Below are 21,450 nucleotides of genomic sequence, written 5' to 3' on the forward strand. Positions count from 1 at the left end.
GTTAGTATACAGTTTGAAACCTGACAGGCAGCTTAGTTACTACCATTCTTGTCATATGTTTATCTTCTTTTCTTTTTAAAATTATTATAATATCAAACAGTCTTTTCAATGTTCCATGCTCATAGTTTTCTCCACCATGGTATTTCACCCTTGCCCTACCACTGAAGCTAGCAGATATGAGGAAAGTTCTCCACTCTAAACTTGCAAGTACCCATGAAATACTGAACCTATAAATGCAAGGAGAGGAAGATCCATATGCAACATTTGGTAACAGCACATGTGCAATTAACAGAAATAAGGTCCACAGTTTTCATAAAGTTCTTAGAAGAACCTATGACCTTAAAATATTAAAACAACTGTTCTATTGAAAACTATCCCCAAAATTTTGATGATTCCTATGCTCAAAAACTTGTGATGGTTTCCCAGTATATGTAACATATGCTTTACACTCTCAACATGTTAGCCAAAACCCTCCATAATATAGCCATTATCCCAATTATCTGGATTTTGACCTATTTTATCAATTTTCTTCATTAGCCATTTGATTTTAACAACCAGACTACTTCCTTCAAATATGCTTTCCTTTCTCAAAGTTATGATCACAATTTCCTCTTCAGAAACATTATTTTCCTATATTCTCAACCACCAAAATCCTAATCATCTTCAAGGTCCAGTTCAAACACCACCTTCGAAAAGATCTTCCTGGCTATTCAGCTAAAATTAACTTTATGAGCAGATGTGCTTCCATAGTATTTTGTGTTTTAACCTAGCACTTGTCCCATTCTACCTGGATTTATGGTTTTTGTATTGTAATGCTTCCCTTGCTCTTTTAGAATGTAACTAGAGAACGTGAACCATATTAAGCCTCAATGAAATCACCAGTAAGCAGTGCAGTACCTTATATAATATAGGTGGCTTAATATAAATACCTACTAAATTAAACCCAATCTGAAAAGAACTTTGCATATTATTAAACAATGATGTAAACTACGAAGAGCCAAATACTTAGAAAGAACATGGCAATTACATCCCTTAGGCCCTTCTAGTCTAATTATATACCAATTAAACATAAATCCTTTCACACAAAAGAGAAAGACAACTTAGTTTTGAAAGTCTGCATGAATAAACAGGCTTAAAATAAATGAATGTAAAAAAAGTTATTCTAAAAGTTGTTAAGCATTATAAAATCAGATTTGAATCAATCATGGTTAATCAAGTCCATTATCCTTGATCATGGCATATGCTTCAACTACCAGACTGTTTCTGTTCTTTAGCAGGGCTCTAGTAAAGTTATCTAAGGGTTAAAATTAATTAATTTTAAACAACTGACGACTGAAGTCAGATAATTTAGGAACCATCAAATATCTAAGGCCTAGGTTAAATTAAATCCTAAAATTATGAAAAAATCTATAAATGGAACTGAGTCTACCAAGTTTTACTTTTATAATTGTTATATAAAACCAAACATACTAGACATTTATAAATTTAAAACTTTAAACTTACATAGATTCCTTTGTCTCTTTTACATTCAAATTTTAAACTATTTTACTCTTAGCAAACTTTTTTTTAAAACAAGATTCAGAGCATAGTAAGATTTAGACAACTGACCCATGAACAATATGGACTTCAACTGTGCAAGTCCACTTAGATTCATATTTTTTTAAATAAATATGTTGGAAATCTTTTTTGAGATTTACTTACTACGGTGAAGTAATTACATAGATTATACTAGCTACCATAAAGCAATCATAATGCTGCTTCTGCATTATCAATGCATAAGTTATTATATCTGCAAATAAATATGACTTTCTTTTTCCCATTATCTTTTCATTTTTGATATCTAGTATAAGTAATACACATAATATCCACAGTATTTTGTATCATATAAGACAATACTGATGTAGGTAGTGACAGACAATTCACTATGTAAATCAGAACACAGCATATGGTATAGTAAATGTATTTTAATAAGTGCATTTAATAAGATACAGTTGTATAATAAATGTATTTTCTCTTCCTTATAATTTTTATAACATATCATGTAGCTTACTTTATTGTAAGAATTTAATATATAATAAATAAAACTGACAAAATATGAATTGATCGACTGTTTATCAAAAAGGCTTCAGTCAAAAGCAGGCTACTAATAAAGGTTTGGGGGAGTTGAAAGTTATTCACAAATTTTTGACTAGCTAACCCTTGCACTGTTCTAAGGATAAACTATACTTCACATAGCAATCTAGATTATGAGGAAAAAACATTTATTTTTACAGTCAAGTATGCCTGCCTAACTTGAGTAACTTTAAGGTTATTCAACAAACTGTTCTAGGCGGATGGAGAGGAAATAATGAATGAAACAGAAACCTCTAACTCAATTTTAAATGCCATATAACTGTTATTTTGTTAGCTTGTGAACTGCCTATAGGAAAGATGTGCTAATAAAAATATGTTCATGGGTTAGTCAATTTTTATCCTTGGACCCAAGGTCATATGCCAATAATTACTCAGGATAAATATTAGAAACAACTTGTGTTCACACATTTCTGTTATACAAAGTTGATATATCAAGTTATGCAAAAACATAAATTTAAAAGTTTTTGTTTTAAAAATATACAAAGACTTGTTAGTTGGAATTTTAAAAAAATTTACAATGAAAACAATTAATGGTACTACAAAAAGCAGTTATAATACTAAATAAGCCATATTAAAATTGATACACATTTCAATAAAACAGGCTGAGCTATGTGAAAACCAGGTTTATATTCTTTGCATACTCTTTTGCATATGCATTTTATCTCTCCCTATAAAGTAAATTAAAGGTAGGAAATAGGCCAAAAATTTTCAGAATCAACATTATTTTAATACAGCATTTTATGACACCCTGATAAATAACAAAATTCAGTCTTGGCTATAAATACTATAATTTAAAAAGTTAATAATGGCTTTCTGTTTTATCAGGAATGCTAACACCAACACAAAAAAATGTACAAATTACAGTATGTTAGACTGGTAATCATGAAATTTAAATCTAGGTCCCAGCTCTGTCACAAAGGAGCTATGTAAACTCCAGCAAATATTTTCTTTACCTCTCTGAATCTCAGACTCATTATCTCACCTTCACATAATGGAAGTGAGAGGGCTGATTTTATGTCCTATTCTAAAAATTATTATTTGGTTACATGAGCAAGGTTTTTACCTAATCGGTATATTAATGCTAGTTAAAATATGATAATTACAAAACATTAGACACTAAAAATTCAAATGGGAAAATTTAAGTTTTATATGAACAAATATACTTGAAAATAATCAGGTACTTTGAAATTTAAAGACAAGCAAATAAAGAGTAAAGAACAGTTAAATGTGTTAAAGCATAATCAGAAAAAGAAACTATATGGCTGATAAATGCCCAGTTTGGGGATCAAAAATATTATAAATTAATGATTCCTCTATTTTAGGATGTGACAATTAGTAACATCCTGCATGAACATTAGAAGCATGATAAAAATTATATGTATTACTAACTGATTCTGAAACTAAGCCTACTTTACTCTGGAAAGCCAAAATCAAATTATTTTTATAAAGAAGCAATTCTATTGCTTATTAAAGTATATAAGCATGCTAATACTACTGTAAAATGGCTAAAAGTTGCAGAGGGGGCATACATACAGCATTACTTTTGTTCTTTATGAGATTTATTTGGCCAAAAAGAATTAATTAAAGTGCCATACAACTCTATCTCCAAATTTCATTTTTAGATCAGGTATAAAATTTAAGAGGAAACCCCAAAGCTTAGCACTGCCCCCCAAAACTCCTTACATATTAGAATTCTATATTCAAAGAAGAAAATCCTTTATTGCCCAAACAACTTGTGAGCAAAAAAAAAAAATTCATCACAGACCTCTAATTCAATCACCAAGAGTCAATAAATTTTAATAGGACTGTACTGAGGTTCTTTCTCAGACAATGTGAAAAACTGTGTAACTGTTCATTCTGCCAAACCAAAATATAAATTGTTAATTTGATTATATAAAATGAAACCTTACTCCTGAAAATTACAAAGCACAAAATATTAATTAAGATCTTGAAATAGCCCATCATATTTGTTTTTTAAAAAAATATCTTACTGTAATGAAGTCATTCCCTTTAACCATTCTTCCTTGGTAAAAAATCCCATGCTTTCAGCCTCCAATTTCCACGCTAAAACTAACATAATAATCTGGAAAGAACAGAACATAAAGGATAGGGGAAAAGTCAGCATAGAGATAATCATGTCTATATTTATCATGGAGAGCACTTTTATACAACTATTTACATCTTTCAAATATTAAAGAATACAGCCTTTGGAATTATTAACTATAAAGAAATTTAGATGGACAAATTTCTTAAAAGTAAAAAGTTCTAACAGTTTCTGAAGATAGAATCACCCTCAACTCTATCAACATTTCTAACAAGAAAGAGAACTCATGACCAATTTATTTTATTTCATTTTTATGACCAATTTAAATTGATTAAAAATAGCCTAAATAAAAATCTACAATGAAAGACATGAAGACACAAAAACCTTCGTATAAAATTAAAGTGTCTCAATTTTTAAAAATTTATGAATGTGCTATATCCCATTTGTATCCCATTCTACTCAGAAATAAAACATACATTTTCAGGTTCAACACCAATGTCTTCACAAAATTTTTCCATTCCTTCTGGCCCTACAACTTCATCAGGACCTTCGAAGACAAAAATAATTTATATATTTTATTGCTATAATTTAATATCAACATAAAACACAAGCCATTGTGCTAAAGGCATGAATACACCATAACATTTCCACACATAACTAAATTTAAAATTTTTGAAATGTTCTTTAAATACATAAAATAAAGAAAATAAAAAATGAAGCAGCATTAATATCCATTATAAAATATTTACTGAGAGCCTTCTCTAATGAAAATTTTTGGCAATGCATAATGAAACCTAAGGTTTGAACTTCTTATTCCACTAGAATGTGCCAGTGCGGATACACAATTTAAGACAATAATCAGAGAATAATGTTTAATTATTAAAACAGAAGGCCATCCATTACCCTTTTGAATATACCCAAATAAAAACTCTAGATACACATATTATAAAAATGATGCCTTAAAGAAATGACATTCCAATTCTAGAATGACATATTTTTCTTATCATCTTGGGTCTCAAATAGACAGTAAAGCATTAGTTGTATCACTTCAATGTAGAAACAAATGTTTAATTCCTTCAGTTAGCTTGACTATCATTTGTCCAAAAATTAACAATACTTGTTTCTTATTTTTCTCTCAGTAACACTAAATATTAAGTCAATGCACCAATTCTCATACATTTTGTTATTAGATCCCAAAAATACAGCAATTACATTATTGCTAGGTTCTTTTTGTGACCAGGTAAGATTAAAACAAATTTGTGGCAACCTGGATAGACCATGAGGGCATTATGCTAAGTGAAGTAAGTCAGAGAGCAAAAGACAAATACCATATGAGTGATGAACTTACATGTGAACTCTACACTTAAACCACCCCCCCCAAAACCCACAAAAGCGAACTCATAAATATAGAGAACAGACTGGTGGTTGCCAGAGGTGGGAATGCAGGGTAAACAAAATGGGTGATGGTAGTCAAAGGTCCAAGCTTCCAGTTATATAATTATAAGTCCTGGGAATGTAATGTATTGCATAGTGATTACAGCTAATAATACTGTATTGCACTTGAAAGTCACTAAAATTATAGATCCTAGATCTCATCATAAAAAATGTTTTTGTAACTATGTGAGGTGATAGATGTTAACTAGAATTATTTTGGTGATCAGCCTGCAATATATAAATATATTTAATCATTATGTTGTATAATTGAAACTAATGTTATATCTCAATTTAAAAAGACTAAAGCAGCATGAAATGCAATAGAAATATGTTTACCACACTTGGCTTTGAAAATATAGTTTTGAAATATTATTGTTGAATTAGCCAAGACAAACTTGTTTTTCTTTTTCAAGGACTAAAACTACTCCAGCTTTACAAATTACAGACTAAACCAAGGCTTGCTCAGGTGGCATTTTACATCACCATCATTAGTTCACAGCGTGACAAGAAGCTAATGTCCTCAAGGTTTTTCTTAACAGAATATAGCCAGCCAGTATGTGGCCAATGAAATCTGGAGTTTCAGATGAGATCCAGGCTGCTAAGACAATGTAGTCTGAACCAAAACCCTTTTTAAATTTGTTGGTGTAAGTAAGTACTGCATTTATTTACACAAAGAGGCATTAAAAGGGGAAGGGGTGACAATTATAGAAAGCTTTCAGTTCTCAATATATACCTGGAGGATTTTCTTTTTTAATGAGAATGCGTTATGCAATTTAAAAAGCACGCATATACAATAATGCTGTTTAAAATATATCTGAATATGTATCCTTATGTTATATGTGGTTTAGATGAAATTAACATCAGATAAAAAAATAAATTAAACAAAGTTTTTTTAAGGCAATATAGGAATATATTGAATTTTTCTAAGCAACAAGTTGACTTGCTCTTGAAGCTGCCATCATCAATAATTAGAAGAGGCTGGAAAGTATGTCCAAAAATATCAGTTACTGTTATAAAATATAGCCTCCCTAGCTACTGTGAGATTAGTGATTCAAATTAGATTAGAACCATGTTAAAATATATACTAAAATATATAATATACTAAAACATGTAACATATATATAGTACTAAAATATATAATATACTTATAAGACCTCTCTGTAAATGTTAAGGGACTTTCCAAAGTAATGCAAATACTAACAGACCTAAATCTAAAATAAGGTTTATACTAATGTTCTTTTCTCAGATTGTTAATGGTTCTTCTTAAAACACTCTTCCAATAAACTACTCCTAGGGAGCTGAATTTAACTATCTTTCAAACAACAACAACAAAAAAACAGGTTTCCAATCAATTTAAGAAGCTATGAAAATGTTTAGTTTACTCTACCAGCTGCGTACTTTATTAGTACTGAAATTCTAGCCCTATTTTTGATTCTTTATAAAACTTTCAAAGTGCCTTTTCATTTTCCATGTTTTTGTTCAGTAATAGGCCTAGCCTATTACTGAATCTTTGCTAATTTAAATACAGGTCAAGATAAGAGATCTTGTGAAAGGACAAAACCATTAGGCTTATCACATATGACCTATTAATATTATATTCACATGGCTAATGGTAAAACATTTTAAAACAAAAAAATCAGAAAACTCATTTTTAGTAACCATAAAGAAATGTTCTCAGCTATAACCATAGAGCCTAAAACCATGACAGCCATAGCAGATGATCAGGAAAAAAACTAAACTACATGAATGACACAGCATCTCCAACATGAGTTACACAGGAGCTACACTGGTAATTCTGAAACAGTACTGCAAACATATATAATCAGTAAATCTGATGATGTGATACTATTACTCTTTTAACAATAGCTAACAGTTATTGAGTTCTGATTATATACTAGGTACCATGATACATGATTTGCATGTGTTATCTTAAGCAAATTACTTAATCTAAGCATCACTTTTCTCATCTGCAGAACAGGGATAACACTGTCTACTAAACAGAATGGTCATTAGGAAAAAGTTATATAATTAGCATTATTTTAAAATAAAGACAGCAATTATTATGCTGGCTACTATGAAAATGCTACTACAGGAAACAATTGTTTAATTATAATCTTACACTAGACAGGAAAGTCCCCTAGGAGAGGTAAAGCAAGTAAGCATAAAGGGGGAAAAAAGACTAAATTTATGACATCTAGTAACCTTTATAAGTAAAATAACATAAGCAACCTTTTGATTCTATATCATACATAACAATAAAATGGGCATTTTGAATAATGGGTCAACATTTTAAATGGAGGTCAGTAATAAAATGAATTCCCTTTATTGAATTTGGGTTAGTGGTTGTCTTGGGATGCCAGTAATAGCAGTTTTTCTGGTCTAAAAAGAATCTGTTCTATTACAAAACATTTTTTAAATTATACTTTTGGGATCCCAACAGTGCAGTTATTGCCCCATCTCCTGCCCTTACAGTTAGCCCAAACTTACATTTCAAGTTCAGAGTACACTTGAAGCCTTAGCTCCATTACACTACATATAATACAATGACTGCATATACACTGTTTTATTTTAAACACTTAGAATGATGATACAAGAGGGGAAAAGAGAGGTAAGAGAAAAGAAGCAAGATGAGAAAAGAGAGCTTTAAAACCAGTGAGATCAAAAGCATTGCAATGGGGAAAAATTTTTCATACATGCTTATGAAGACATTAGTAATAAATGGGAAACAAACATTCTTTTTCATATTATTTGCTTAATACTTCGGCTTCATCCCTGACTTTTTCACCCCACCCTAGGCCAAAAGCTTTACTTACATCCACCACTTACGGGATTTAGTTGGTTAGCTTCTTGAAGAAGCCTTCCCTGATACTTTCAAGGTTGGGTTATATAGTTCTCCAAGGAAATTTCATAGTGCATCGTCCTAATACATTATTTATCACATTGTATTAGTATAATTCCATTTATTTTTTATTTACTGTATCTCTCATAGTAGTGCCTAAAGAGCAATTATTAAAGATATGTTACGTCATGATATGCTTGAGTTTTATATCTTTACAATGCCTCCCAAAAATTTCAGAAAAAGTCAGTTTCTGAAAAAGTCAGGCTCTGTTCAAAAAATTTCAAAATATTGAAAAGAAAAATAAGGACTATGTACAGTATAAAATCTTTTATCATGTACTTTATGTTTTACAGAAAACCAACTCTACTTTAGCCAATGAATGTAAGTAAACCAAGAAGTGAATCTGTTTCTTTACAAACTGTATTAATAGTAAATGAGTTTCACCCCCTCACTAAATTATATATTTAAAGATCAAGCCTGAAATGGCACCAAATTCTACCCACAATCCTCAGTCTTGACCCTGATCCCAGTGCACAGCACTAACACATAGCAGGCTGAAATAAATAATGTTAAATAAATGAACCAAAAAAAAGTTTTAAAGCATGTGACTGATATCTTCTTATATTATTTTCATTACCTGCATACTCATAAAACCAAGCCAGGCACTTCTTGCTTGAAAAATGTTCCTCTCCACTTATTAGTCTAGCAGGGGGTTGGGATCTGCAATAGCTTAGAAAACACACAAATGCCTAAGAATTTATCGTCTCAACTTTTAGTGAAAAGCTAAGTTCAACATGAACTATGTCAATTTAAACTAAACCAAGTTTTTTTTTAACAGCTTGTGTTATGGAAAAAATAGTGGAGTTAAATATTTGCAATTTAATACAGTAGTCTATACATAAAAACTTGTAGCTAACAAAACCCAAATTCTACTTTGCTCACTATCAAATTCCAAATATAGGAACAAAAATTATTTCCCCACATTTCCAAAGACCACACAGAAGTCCAACCTAATGGTCTCAGTGCAGTACTGGTAGTTGGGAAAGTATAATTCTTTACAATGATTCTTCTGAATTCCATGTAAATTATACTTGTATAATACAATACACATACATATGAAAACGAAATTTAGTATATTTTAATAATCTGTCAATATTTCAAAAGAAAACTACATATTTTGAGTTGTTTACTATCTAGCAAGATTAAATGGCTATTTAATGGTAAAAGACGCTTTAAGACCTAAGGGTATATTTAAATTCCACCAATTAAAAAACAACAAAAAAATCCTAAAAGATAACATTAGTACAAATAATTGGGCCAAGGTCTTTAATCCAATTCTATCTATCTTTTCCATAAAGCCATTTAAAGCTGAAAAGTTCATAAATTGCCTTTAGGATATAATGAACTTCAGAGAATCTTTTCTCCAGGACCTGAAATAGTTACACTATACCACAACAACACAGAAATGCTATAACTTCTGCAATTGAGTAATGCAATGTAAAATAAGGGCACCACATTTAAAAGTTTAAGTTGATAACAAAATATCACCTGACTGCTCAGCTATGTTGAAGTGTTTAATTTAAATAATTTGGATACATTATATGCTTAAAGTACCTAAAATAATAAAAAACTAATCTGCATGTTTCATAATATTTTGAGCTAGTGAAGTAACCTTATCAAGTTCTAGAAGTATATTTAGGCTGTTTTCCCAAACAGTATAATGAACGGGGGGGGGAAAAAAAGACCCAGAATCAATTACAAAAAAGAAGATGCAGACTAAAGAAGTTACCTACCTCACATTTAAAGCAGATCTTTAAGGAGAGTTCTAGCATTATTTCCCTTTTATAACGCTGGCTACAGTGTTATAATGGTAGCATCTGAAGTTGTCATACCAAGTGCCAACCACAGATACAAAGACACTCCATAAGGAGATTTCAAAAATCCACTTCCCACACCTAAATTGCAATAATTTTTTGCAGCATTCAAAGTTGCTGTAAAGCCTCAATAACATGCTACAATGGGATCAAAAAGCTCTATCTACAGCTCTGCTTTGTTTTCTTTTTCTCCAAGAGGACAGAGTACAAGAGCTCTCAATTATTAATATTTATGTTGAGCACTAATAGTATCCTGAATACTAGAAAGTAAAACACATGGAGGGCCTTCCCAATTCCGCACATAGAGATATGGCGCAGGTGGAGGCACTATAGTTCCAAAAAATGGGCTACTGCCATTTAAAACAACTGCCTGGATCCTCCAAGTTAGACTACTAAATCTGGAGGCCAATTACAACATGCGGAGCTTTCCTTTCTATCATTCCCATAGCAGCTGTCAGGTCAAAGTATCTCATGTCCTGCTCCTTTCTCCACACTCTACAAAGAAATTCTAAAAGTGACCCCCTTCCGCGCCCGTTTGGAGAGAAGGCCGAGGAGGGATTAAGGGAGTACGGCAGGGGAAAGCGCAATTTACATATGCATTCCAGTTTCCCCACCCTCCATGGCTCGTGGACTCCAATGCGAGGCAACTGGGCTCGTCACTCCACAGGCGCCAGAGAGCACACGCACCGAACACGAGGTGGAGTCCGACACAGAACACCGCGAGTGTCTGCGTCTACCACGTAGCTTTATTGGGGGTGCGGGGCAGTCACCTCTACCCAGCTCAAGCCTCAGAGACCCAGCCCACCTCATTCTCCTCTAGCCATCCAGCAATAGAGGGAAGACTGAAGGGTGGGGGAAGGAGGTACCTGGAGATTTTACACTTTTTGAGGCCTCCGTCTTCCGCTACTGCTGCTGGCACCCCAGAGGATTTTCTCTTCTTCTTCACTGGCATCTTCCGCCCTCCCCGGCAGGGCAGGCAGGGGAGCCGGGGAAGGGGGTTACTGTCCGCTGAAGATTCCTCAGTGCTGGCACCCGGTTCAGAGAGACAGCAGCAAGCGTAGGAGCAAAGTCTCCGGCCAGTACCACAGTGGCCCAGCCCGGCGCCCTGCCGTTCCTAGGTCTCTCCGTCTTTCTCTCTCCTGGGCAGGGGCGGGTCACTTCTGACCGGTGGACACTGCCGCGTAGTCACACCGGGAAGGGAGAAAGCCGACAGCCCCACACCTCCACCACACTCCCAGAGCTACAGGCTCAGTCTGACCCGGATGCGCCCAACCAAGGGCCGGAAGTGACACAACGCTGGGAGGGGCGTGGCCCCATTCGCAACCTACTAGCCCGCTCTCAGAGGGAGGATGCCTGTACCTGCCAGGAGTGGAGAAATCGGATTTTGTTGGCCGTTTGACCGCCTTTGTTGGTAACCACTGATAGTCTAAAGTTGGCCTTAACAATAACCTGGCACAGTAAACCAAGTTAAACTTCTGAGCTTTTCCTGAAGCTAACGTGAGGAATCCTCACATTGTTACCCCCACCTTAAAAATGCACATTTTCTTCATGTGCTTCCCCCCTTAAAAATGCACATTTTCTTTATGTGCCACGATCAGCCCTCCACTCTCACACCCATCCTTCGTTTTCCCTGACTTGTTTCCCTTATTAAAACTTAGCTTTACCATTTCCGACCTCTCAGACAAGAGACAGTAGGCGGTCACTGACCTAGTTAAAAAAAATTGGGGAAATGTTTCTAAGGGGTCTTCCGCCAAGCTTTTTTACCCAAAACGTTTGCAATCACTCCTTCATTACAGTGAAAGTATTTTTTTATAAATAAAAGTTGCTGCATGTAAAGATTATATAGTAGAAAGTCACTTTAGTCAATATTTAAGTTTGTATCTGTAAACTAAAGTGTGATTGCAGAGGATGAAAAGTTTCTTTAAATTCAGCAACAGTCCATGTGGTTCTAGTCAGACGACTTCCACCTTGGTGCTCTCATTTGTCCAATCAGAATTCCGTATTTCCTTAGTGCCATTAATTAGTTGACACTGACATATGACCTAAACCAGGTGGATCAGTCAGTGCCAGTGACATGAAACAACCATCAGGAAGCAACTTACTTCCTATGGACTTGAACCTGAGAAGATGTTGGAGAATGAAGCCAAAACTCAGACAAGACCAGAATCAAGCAGAAAGGGAGAAAAAAAATGATACATGACTTTACAATATAGGGCCTGAATCCACGATATGCCCTGAAAAATATCACTGCATGAGCCACTAAACTCACTACTTTGCTTATGCAGTATTGTTATCACTAAGTGAATGTTGTTCCTGAATGATGTAAAATACAAATTCAAAAATACATGAGGTCAAAATGTCAAATCTGAATAAGATCAAGTCTCTAAAAAATAATATCTGTAAATACGGACAGAGGAACATGTTAACACTCAATGCAATCAGCAACATCTAGACTGTCAAAAAATCTTCAAGAAAAATGACCCAGATTATTCAACAAATGACTGTATTTTGCCATGTATAATGTGCCCCTATGTATAATATGTACCCACAGTTTTGGCCCAAACTTTCAGGAAAAGAGTCTTTAGTTTTAATTTTTTTAATTCAATTTCTTATTTATTTGTATTTAGATACTTGTTTTTTGTTATACAAGAATTTTGTAATTTTTTGTATTTTAAATGAATTTTAAAGGAGTTACACTTTCATGCATAAGCATAAAGTAAAAGAATTAAAGACTTTTATATAGATATTGAATTAGTACTACCCATGTATAATGCATGCTCTTGTTTCCCTCAAAACTTTGGGCAAAAAAGTGTGCATTATACACAGCAAAATACGTTAGAGATAGAAATTTTATATCAATCATTTTTCCATATGTGATTCTTATTTGAATCTTGGGCCAAACATTCTGAACAACATTATGACATTGATAAGGACAACTGGAAATCTGAACACTAGCTGAGTAGTTAATGAAATTCTAGAACAAAGTTATTTTTAGGACAGCATATCAGCAATGCTTGGGAACTGGGATGGGGTGGTAATTGAGAATGAAGACTGCAAAGAGACACAGGGAACTATTTTGGATAAAAGACATTCTATGTCTTGACTGAGGTGGTGTATATACTTGTCAAAGCTCATTGAACTGAACAACTATAATAAATGGCCTTATTATACATTATTCCTCAGTAAAATTGATATAAATATTGCAAACCAAAATAAAACAAAAAACAGTAAGACTGTATTAGAAATAACAAGGCTTATTTCTTCAAGAAGTGAACTATAAATGCTAAGTATCCCTTTTCACAAATAGAACAAAAAAAATGGAATGAAATCTAAATGATGAAGACATCGACCTCAGAGGACAATGTTCACAGGATATCCTTCCAGAGAGCAGAATTAAGGCTGAATCAAAGGGTAAGGATCCTTTATAATGCCTCTGTAGCAGGATACCAGCATTGCTATGGCCCAATTGACTACTGTGTATCTTCTTTTCTAAATAGGAATATTTATTGTGGTTATCATGTCCCTCCTCTACATCAATTACATGAGAGTGGAGATCAGATAATTAATTCTTTCTTAGTTCATAGGCCACCAGACCATAAGGAACCACTTCCAGAGATAAAGAAGAAGACCCTACTACATGTGAAGATTCTGGAGATTCAGCTGAATGCAGTGACTGAAAGCAGTGATTGCAAGCAGGATAAGAGCCTACTTGCATGAATAAAATTCTCTGGAAAAAAGGGGAAAGGCCAGGTCTATGTATGGTATTCATTTAGTCTGTTATTCAAATAATATTTAATAATCACTTAAAATAAACCAGAACTGTTTTTGTTTAGGGATACAAAAGGCAGGCAGGAAACCTGAAGTCATGAAGTTCACAGTCTGGAGGGGGGCTTATATACAGCCCACTTGCATTTGAGAGAACTTTGTAAACAAAGAATAAGGTCAATTATTTGTGCTTGTTAACAATAATAAAGGGATGGTGATTTCCAGAGTCATGTAGATCATTTTCATACTGCTTTCTCTGGTGAATACCTACTGCCACCACCATTCCCTAAAAATGGAGCATTCCATTATTCCAGTTACTCTCACAGAAGCATCACCTCCTGCGAGCAGTATGGAAGGGCCTAGTTATGTGGTGTTAATCTTATCTGCTGCTCATGAACACACTGAAAGTACATTATTTCCCATCAAGAGAACACCTATAGTGGAGAAAGAAACTATGAAGTACTGCAGTTCCTTGCTGAAATGGGAAAAAAAGAAAAGTAATGAGAAGGAAAGGGAGGGATGAAGCATTTACCTTGAGCAGAAACTCATGTTCTGGTTTCAGATACTCACTGACTTTAGGTAAGACACATAACTCCCTTTATCCTTCATCTTATCCTACTGTTACAGAGAAGGATGTAGAAAAAGTGATTAAATAATATCCATCTATAATGGCAGCAGGTATACATTTATGCCAAATACAGCAGAAAGCAGAAGGACTGAGACTGAGCCACAGTGTTGTCATCTATTTGACATGTTGGTTATACATGCATCCCTTAGCACTGGGGGCTACAGCATGAAGCTATGAAAAAGATCCTTTAAAATAGCAGTATCTGTATCACAGCAGCCAATACAATGCCCTAAAATGTGTTGACTGACATAGCCCATATTTTAATACCTCTTTAGAATAGGGCATTTCCACTTGCCAGGAAAACAAGGAACACAGATATTCAGTGGTTTATGATATGCCACGTTATTGTGGTCCTAAATTTATACAGGTATGTCCCTGTCCATACGTTAACACTGATTTTCAAAACAATCCTGTAGGTCAAAATTTTGTAAAATATTTCCATACATGTCAACCCTGAGAAAGATAACTCTTAAGAGAACAATAGAAAAGGGATGTTAAAATAGGACCTTCTGTTTCTGATCATCAGCAAAGCTCATTGAAACTCCTAGTGTTTTAGAGAGGCCCAAGAGTTCAGGACCATGTAACATATGCCAGGTACCCATTACATGCTAAGCAGTATGCTAGAGCACATTTATTGCAGCCTGACTGTGGCTGTGGTTCACTCTGATACCCAGACTGAGGGAGTGGCCACTCTCTGTAACATTACTTGTTACCATGATGAAGGGAAAGGAAAACATGGTGAGCCCTATGCTGGTTCTTAAAGATTCTGTCCTGAAATGACAAAATATCACTTTTGTTTAAGTCATACACCTGAGTTTTTCAGGATAGGAATGTATAATTCTCTTGCAGAGAGAGGGGCACTAAAAAGATATGGGATTGGAATGAAATTTAATTTCATTTGCAGATCTTCTTCCAGAAGATCCAGGAAAGAGTGAATTCACAGAGTAGTTTTAAAGGGGGAGAAGGGAAACTAGAAGATCAATACCTGCTTATACCTCACATTGACACACTGTTTTTCCAAAGATGGACGCAATGATATCTCTCAACCCACCTGTTCTTCTAGACCCTTATCACTCCTACTTAGTAAATGGTGTAAATAACCATCATCTTCATAATCATCCTTTATCATCAATATTGGTTCATTACTTGTGAAGAATGTACCGTGCTAATATAAGATGTTAATAATAGGGGAAGCTAGACATGAAATAATGGGAACTTTCTGTATTATCACTGCAACTTTTCTATAAAACTAAAATTCTTCTAAAATACAGTTTATTTTTAACAAGTCAAAGTGAATAGAAATAAAAATTTAAACATAGTAGAGTGCAGGGGCTAATAGGCTAATAATTCAAGTAAGCTACCCTAGTATTCATAAAATTCTGGATGTGGGATCACTGGTAGAAAGCACTGTCTAATCTATCAAGTGGCCAAAAGCAAAGCACTTTCAACTTGAAACCTTACCAGAAGCACTAGGAATTAATTTTCAGGGAGGAATTAGTGATGGAAACCTGATTTGCTGTCCAGAATATGATGAATATGTACCCCAAATGAAGAAAAATAGTTCACCAAATCAAATTACTACTGGAAGAGAGTGCATTGTGTTGATGACTTGCTACAGAGAAGAACTCTCTTTTTGGATTAGTGGTACAGAAAACCAAAAATGAGTACAGGCAGGTTGTGTTTAGGGATGTTCTTATAAACATTTTCATAGTTTTAAGCTTAGATGGGTGGTGGTCCCACTTTCCAGAGCAATATGGGAAAGATGGCATAGTGGAATTAGTTTCTTAAAATGAGAACCATCATTGGACTGATGGATTTGCCTTTTTAACTTGTGCAACCTTGAATAAAATATTTATCATGTGACTCTGTTTTACCATCTATATACTAAAATATATGCCTTATCTAGACATGGCAGCATAGCATTATTGAAAAATAACAACAAACGGGACTGCATTATCAAAACTAAGGAGTACATAATTACTTATCAGCTGGAATAAAGTTCTTCTCATCTAGAAAGGGGATTTACTCAAGGTTACTCACAGAACCAAAGGATGGGACTGCAAAGAAGGGGACATGTAAGTGGTCCATTTCCACCCAAATTCTGCTAATGGGTCTTTCCCTTCCTATCATCACCAACTTTACTGAATGTCAATGACGCTGTCTGTATGTGTAGGGATCTTAACCAAGTTCTCAACCATTAAAATAGGGTGGTCTACACAGGTCAGTCTGAATGGGGCTCAGCAAATTCTTAGGCCATAGTTAAGCAACACTTCTTTAGAAAAATCCATAGGTGACATATGGGCAGTCACTGAAGTCCCTCACTATTCAGCACAAAGCTGATCAGTTCACATGACTATAGCATAGACAATGATTTCTAGAAATGAGTAAATGATCTGCAAATAGTCTCATTTACTTGGCGCCTACACTGCTGTGGTCACTGGCAATGGCAGTTTTCATATTTCTTAATGTTGAATCTGCTCTTCTCCGTGTGTTCCTTGCAGATTTGCTCCCCCCATCTATAGCTTCACAGGGATCTCTGCCAAGTTTGAGCCCTATCCAACTCTTGAACCCCTTCCCAGCCAAGATGATCTTCAATTGTTATGGCATTAACTGTACACTCTGCTTCTTTCGGGGCCTGTACTTTTAATGTGCAAGAATCTTCTTGTCTCTAAAGTAAATACGGCTCCTGAGAATCAAAATTTTTGGCTTTCAATTCCTTTTTTTTTATATCATGGGGTTTCAAAGCATATTTTTAAAGTAGACAAAACTAAACATCAACTGTTTTTCATTTTTGATTTTATAGTCAATACTTGAGGCAATGAAAATGACACTGGCTATTAAGGTCATGAGTAAGAATGTGCAGAAAAGAAAACCACACAAATTTTTTCAAGATATTTTCTATCAGTCTTCAAGTCTTCTATCTTTCTTTCAAGAAAGCAACAAGACAATTCTCAATCTTCACTGAAGTCTTCCACATTCTGTATGCAGCTAAAGCTTCTATCTGCGCATCCTTCTGGTAAACTTATACCTAAGACATGCTACATAATTTGTGGGGCCCTGAGAAAAATGAAAATTCTGAGTCCTTTGTTCAAAAATGATTTAATGATCTGTGAGAGCAGAAGACCACTAAACCCAGAACAGGGCTCTTCTAAGCATGAAGCCCTCCAGACTGCATGGTCATGAAGCCAGCCCCACACACAACTTAAAAGCAAGTCAAGGCCTGGGGGACCTGCAATTCCATTCAATGGAGCTCCAGACTTCTGTGTCAGAGAGTGCTTATGTTCTAAAAGTCATTATTTCATATTTCAGAGACAGATTCTCACCCTGTCTTGCAATCAGGAACTGCCATAAAAAGGTCCAATGTAATCAATCAGCCAGATTCAGAATAACTCAGGAGAGAATCCTGTCATTCTAGGGTATAGTGGAGCCACAGAATAGAAGAGGTGTAGATCCCTGAATCATCACATGGAAGATTGCCTGCCAAATACTACACTGAACTGAAGGAAATGAAGGAAAGAAAAAATAAAATTCTATCATGTAAAACCACTCAAATTTTGAGGTGGTTCATTGTTACCATTTGCCATTTGCCTGTGACTGTATGTCAGGACTAGGCTATGTTAAAATAACAAATGACACCAAAATCTCAGTATCTTACAACAAAAGTTTGCTGCTTATTTATGGTATGCTATCTAGAAGACTATACCCATAGCTGCTCAGGGAACTAGACTTCATCATGACTTACACTTCAGCTTCCATAATCATCACAGCAGTGAAATGCAACTATGATTACATACTGACTTTTAAGGTGGCTGTGCATACGTGATACATCACTCTTACTTACATTTCAAAGATCGTAAGTCAAATGGTCATGCCTATCTTTAAGAAGAGCAAAAAAGCACAATCCCATGTGTCAATAAAGAAGAAATTCAGACATATTTTGTAAATGACAGTAACGAGTACCACATAAATGCAGATGTTGGTTTTTTGAAAGCAGAATGCTGTCATACAGAAACTTAAAATATGTTCTATAAAGTAAGTAGTCAGGTGGCAAAAAAAAACCCCAAAACAAAAACAAAAACAAACACATTAGCAGACTAATTGATTAGCTGGGGACCTCATTAAAATACTCAGTAAACCTGTCTCCTTCGAGAAGTGCAAGGCAGACCATAACATAAGCTTGATTAGACTCTAACTCTATTTGAAGTAGATAGAGGGAGGGTAATGGTGTGAAGTGACACAATCTTTTTGCAAAGATCAGATTAAGGATTTTAACTTTATCATCCAAACCTACTGTTTCAGATAGCCTCAAGAGAGCCACCACTAAGTGGAGAGGAGCATTTGTATGAGGAAGCAAAGAAATAAATCATTCTTAAGAATTATATATAGGAAAAACTAGAATGTGAAGTTTAGAATTTAAAACTAAAAGCAAATATATCCAAAAGCCTACTAAATTTTTAAGGGAATTATATTGTTAATGAAACCATGGGCCTAGTCTAAAACAGACTTTGAGCAATCATTAAGCTCCCAGAGCTTCCCCAGCAGAAAGCCCAGGTAACTTATCTTTGGTTTATAGGTTGTACCTTGGGGACCCACATTTAAACCTGATGGAAAGGTCTGTGCATCACATGGAGATGATTCGCTGACTTCATAGCCCCATTCCTGACAAGTACATTCGACACGTGATAAGAATAACTTTCATTGGTTTCAGTGAATATGTTTCTTAAGAGTGTAAATTTTCAAATATCATATTCGTTAGAAATCTTCAGGGATTAAAGAGACCAAGGCAATGCACGAAAAATGGGAATTGTAACTTGGCCTCTTTTCCCTGAAATTTATCCTGAGCTACTGAAATTTCTGGATCACAGGATATATTCATTTATGTATTTGTTTTATTAGTTATTTTGGGGAAGAGGGAAAGGGAGGAAGAATGAGAGAGACAGAAACATCAATGTGAAAGGGAAACACAGATCCACTACCTCTCACACGTATTCTGACTGGGTTTTGAACTGCAACCCAGGCATGTGCCCTGACTAGGAATCGAACCAGAGACCTTTCACTTTATAGACAATGCCCAACCAACTGAGCTACACCAGTTAGGGCAACATATATTTATTTTTTACCTCACTTAAGAATCTACACACTACCAATAGTATAAGAGAGTTCCTATAGTTCCATATCCATGTATTATCTTCATAGCACTTACTGCTACCTGAACATTTGTTTACTTGTTTAACGTCTGTCTTTCCCCAGGGTAGATTGTAACCTCCAGATGAGCAGAGACTTTGCCGATCTTGTCCACTATTTTATCCCTTACACCTAGAACAGTGATGGAAACAGCGCTTGACACACACAGGGGCTGACCAAATATTTGTTGAAGTGCCAAATGAATAAATGAAAATTCCAGCTCATTAACAATTTCAGCCAGGGCTAAGCAGATAGACAAATGGCCTTGCTTGGTGACTCCAAAAATACGTATTAGGTTATGTAATAAAAAAATGAGTATGTAATAACAGTTTGGAAAACTGTGTAAATACAAAGAACAAAAGTAGAAGAAAACAATCCAAAACTTAGAAATATTTGTCTTAGAGGAAGTAAAGAGTTTTATTCTCCCTTCTCCCCACTTTTACCTTTTACATATTTTCCAAAATTTCTTCAATAAATTTCATTCTGTGAAAAAAGTTAAACTTTAAAATATATAATTGTAATGACAAAGAATGAACTACTGATATACAAAATAGCATGGAGGAATCTCATAGAAAAAAAAGGTTGAGTAAAAGAGTATTATGCCATTTATCTGAAATTTAGAAACAGGCAGAACTGGTATGTGGTGACAGAGATAAGTCTAATGGTTACTCCTGTGGGGATGTCGACTGGGAGGGAGCATGAGGGAGCTTTCCAGGGTGACAGAAATGTTCTGTATTCGGCCCCGGGGGACGGTTACCCAAGGGGGGTACATATGAAGAAAATTCATCAAGCTATAAATTTAAGATTTGTATACTCTACTGTATATAAATTATACTTCAATTTTAAAACCAAGAACAAACATGTAAATGAAGAATAGGAACAAAAATTAAAATTAATTTTTTGAATTTCTATTGTTTTGCACACATGATAATTCCAATTAAAAATAAAAATAATAGAGGCCCAGAAAGAAGACTTCTTAAGGGGCTTAAGAAAGCAGTACTAGATTTGTAAATCAAATTCCTCATACCACGTGGAAGCAAAACCTTTTTATGACAGTTTGAGTCTTTTAGCTTTCCTCTTCTTCAGAGTCCTTCATATTCTGCAGCATGAGACACACTGTACATTTAGAATATGTTTAGAAATAAACTAACAGGTGAATGTGTAGCAGCAGAGCTTTTCTCATTCTAAGTAAATTTGAATTTTCCAAAATCAGTGACAACAATATTGTTCTTAGCAACAGAAATGCTGAGAGGACTGACTTAGAAAATACATGTCACGTGGCTAATATGCTCAAAAAAATTTTCCCTTTTACTCCGTTCCTTTTAGGAATAGGAGATTCTATATTTAACACTGTGGCAGACGTCAAATACAGTATTTACAAATAACCTAAGGCTTATTTTAGCAAATTCATTTGCCATTACATGCTCCTGCTGTCAGATCAGAAAATGAATATCCTTCAGACATAAGCACCAATTGCTATGTAAGAACTAGAAAATGAAAATTACTCAGATTAAATGTATATGCCACTATTTACCATTATATAAGGGAG

General features: G+C 34.6%; 1 protein-coding gene across 4 annotated transcripts in view; it reads right to left on the reverse strand.

Moving 5' to 3' along the window:
• DCUN1D5 (defective in cullin neddylation 1 domain containing 5) overlaps positions 1-21,450 on the reverse strand; it is a 72,635-nt gene that overhangs the window by 20,380 nt on the left and 30,805 nt on the right. The window contains exons 1-4 of one of the 4 annotated variants that reach the window (XM_037029716.1): positions 11,191-11,632; positions 9,088-9,179; positions 4,654-4,724; positions 4,125-4,216 (exon numbers count right to left, since the gene is read on the reverse strand). In XM_037029716.1, the coding sequence (XP_036885611.1) occupies positions 4,125-4,216; positions 4,654-4,724; positions 9,088-9,179; positions 11,191-11,276 (341 nt within the window). In that variant the 5' untranslated portion in view covers positions 11,277-11,632. Of the gene's footprint in view, positions 1-4,124; positions 4,217-4,653; positions 4,725-9,087; positions 9,180-11,190; positions 11,633-21,450 lie in introns of those variants that run through there. The other 3 variants (XM_037029718.1, XM_037029717.1, XM_037029719.1) reach the window with 3 other exon arrangements.

Source organism: Sturnira hondurensis, unplaced genomic scaffold (genome assembly GCF_014824575.4).
Source record: "Sturnira hondurensis isolate 20B ecotype Veracruz unplaced genomic scaffold, ASM1482457v3 Scaffold0020489, whole genome shotgun sequence".
Taxonomy (NCBI): Eukaryota; Metazoa; Chordata; class Mammalia; order Chiroptera; family Phyllostomidae; genus Sturnira; species Sturnira hondurensis.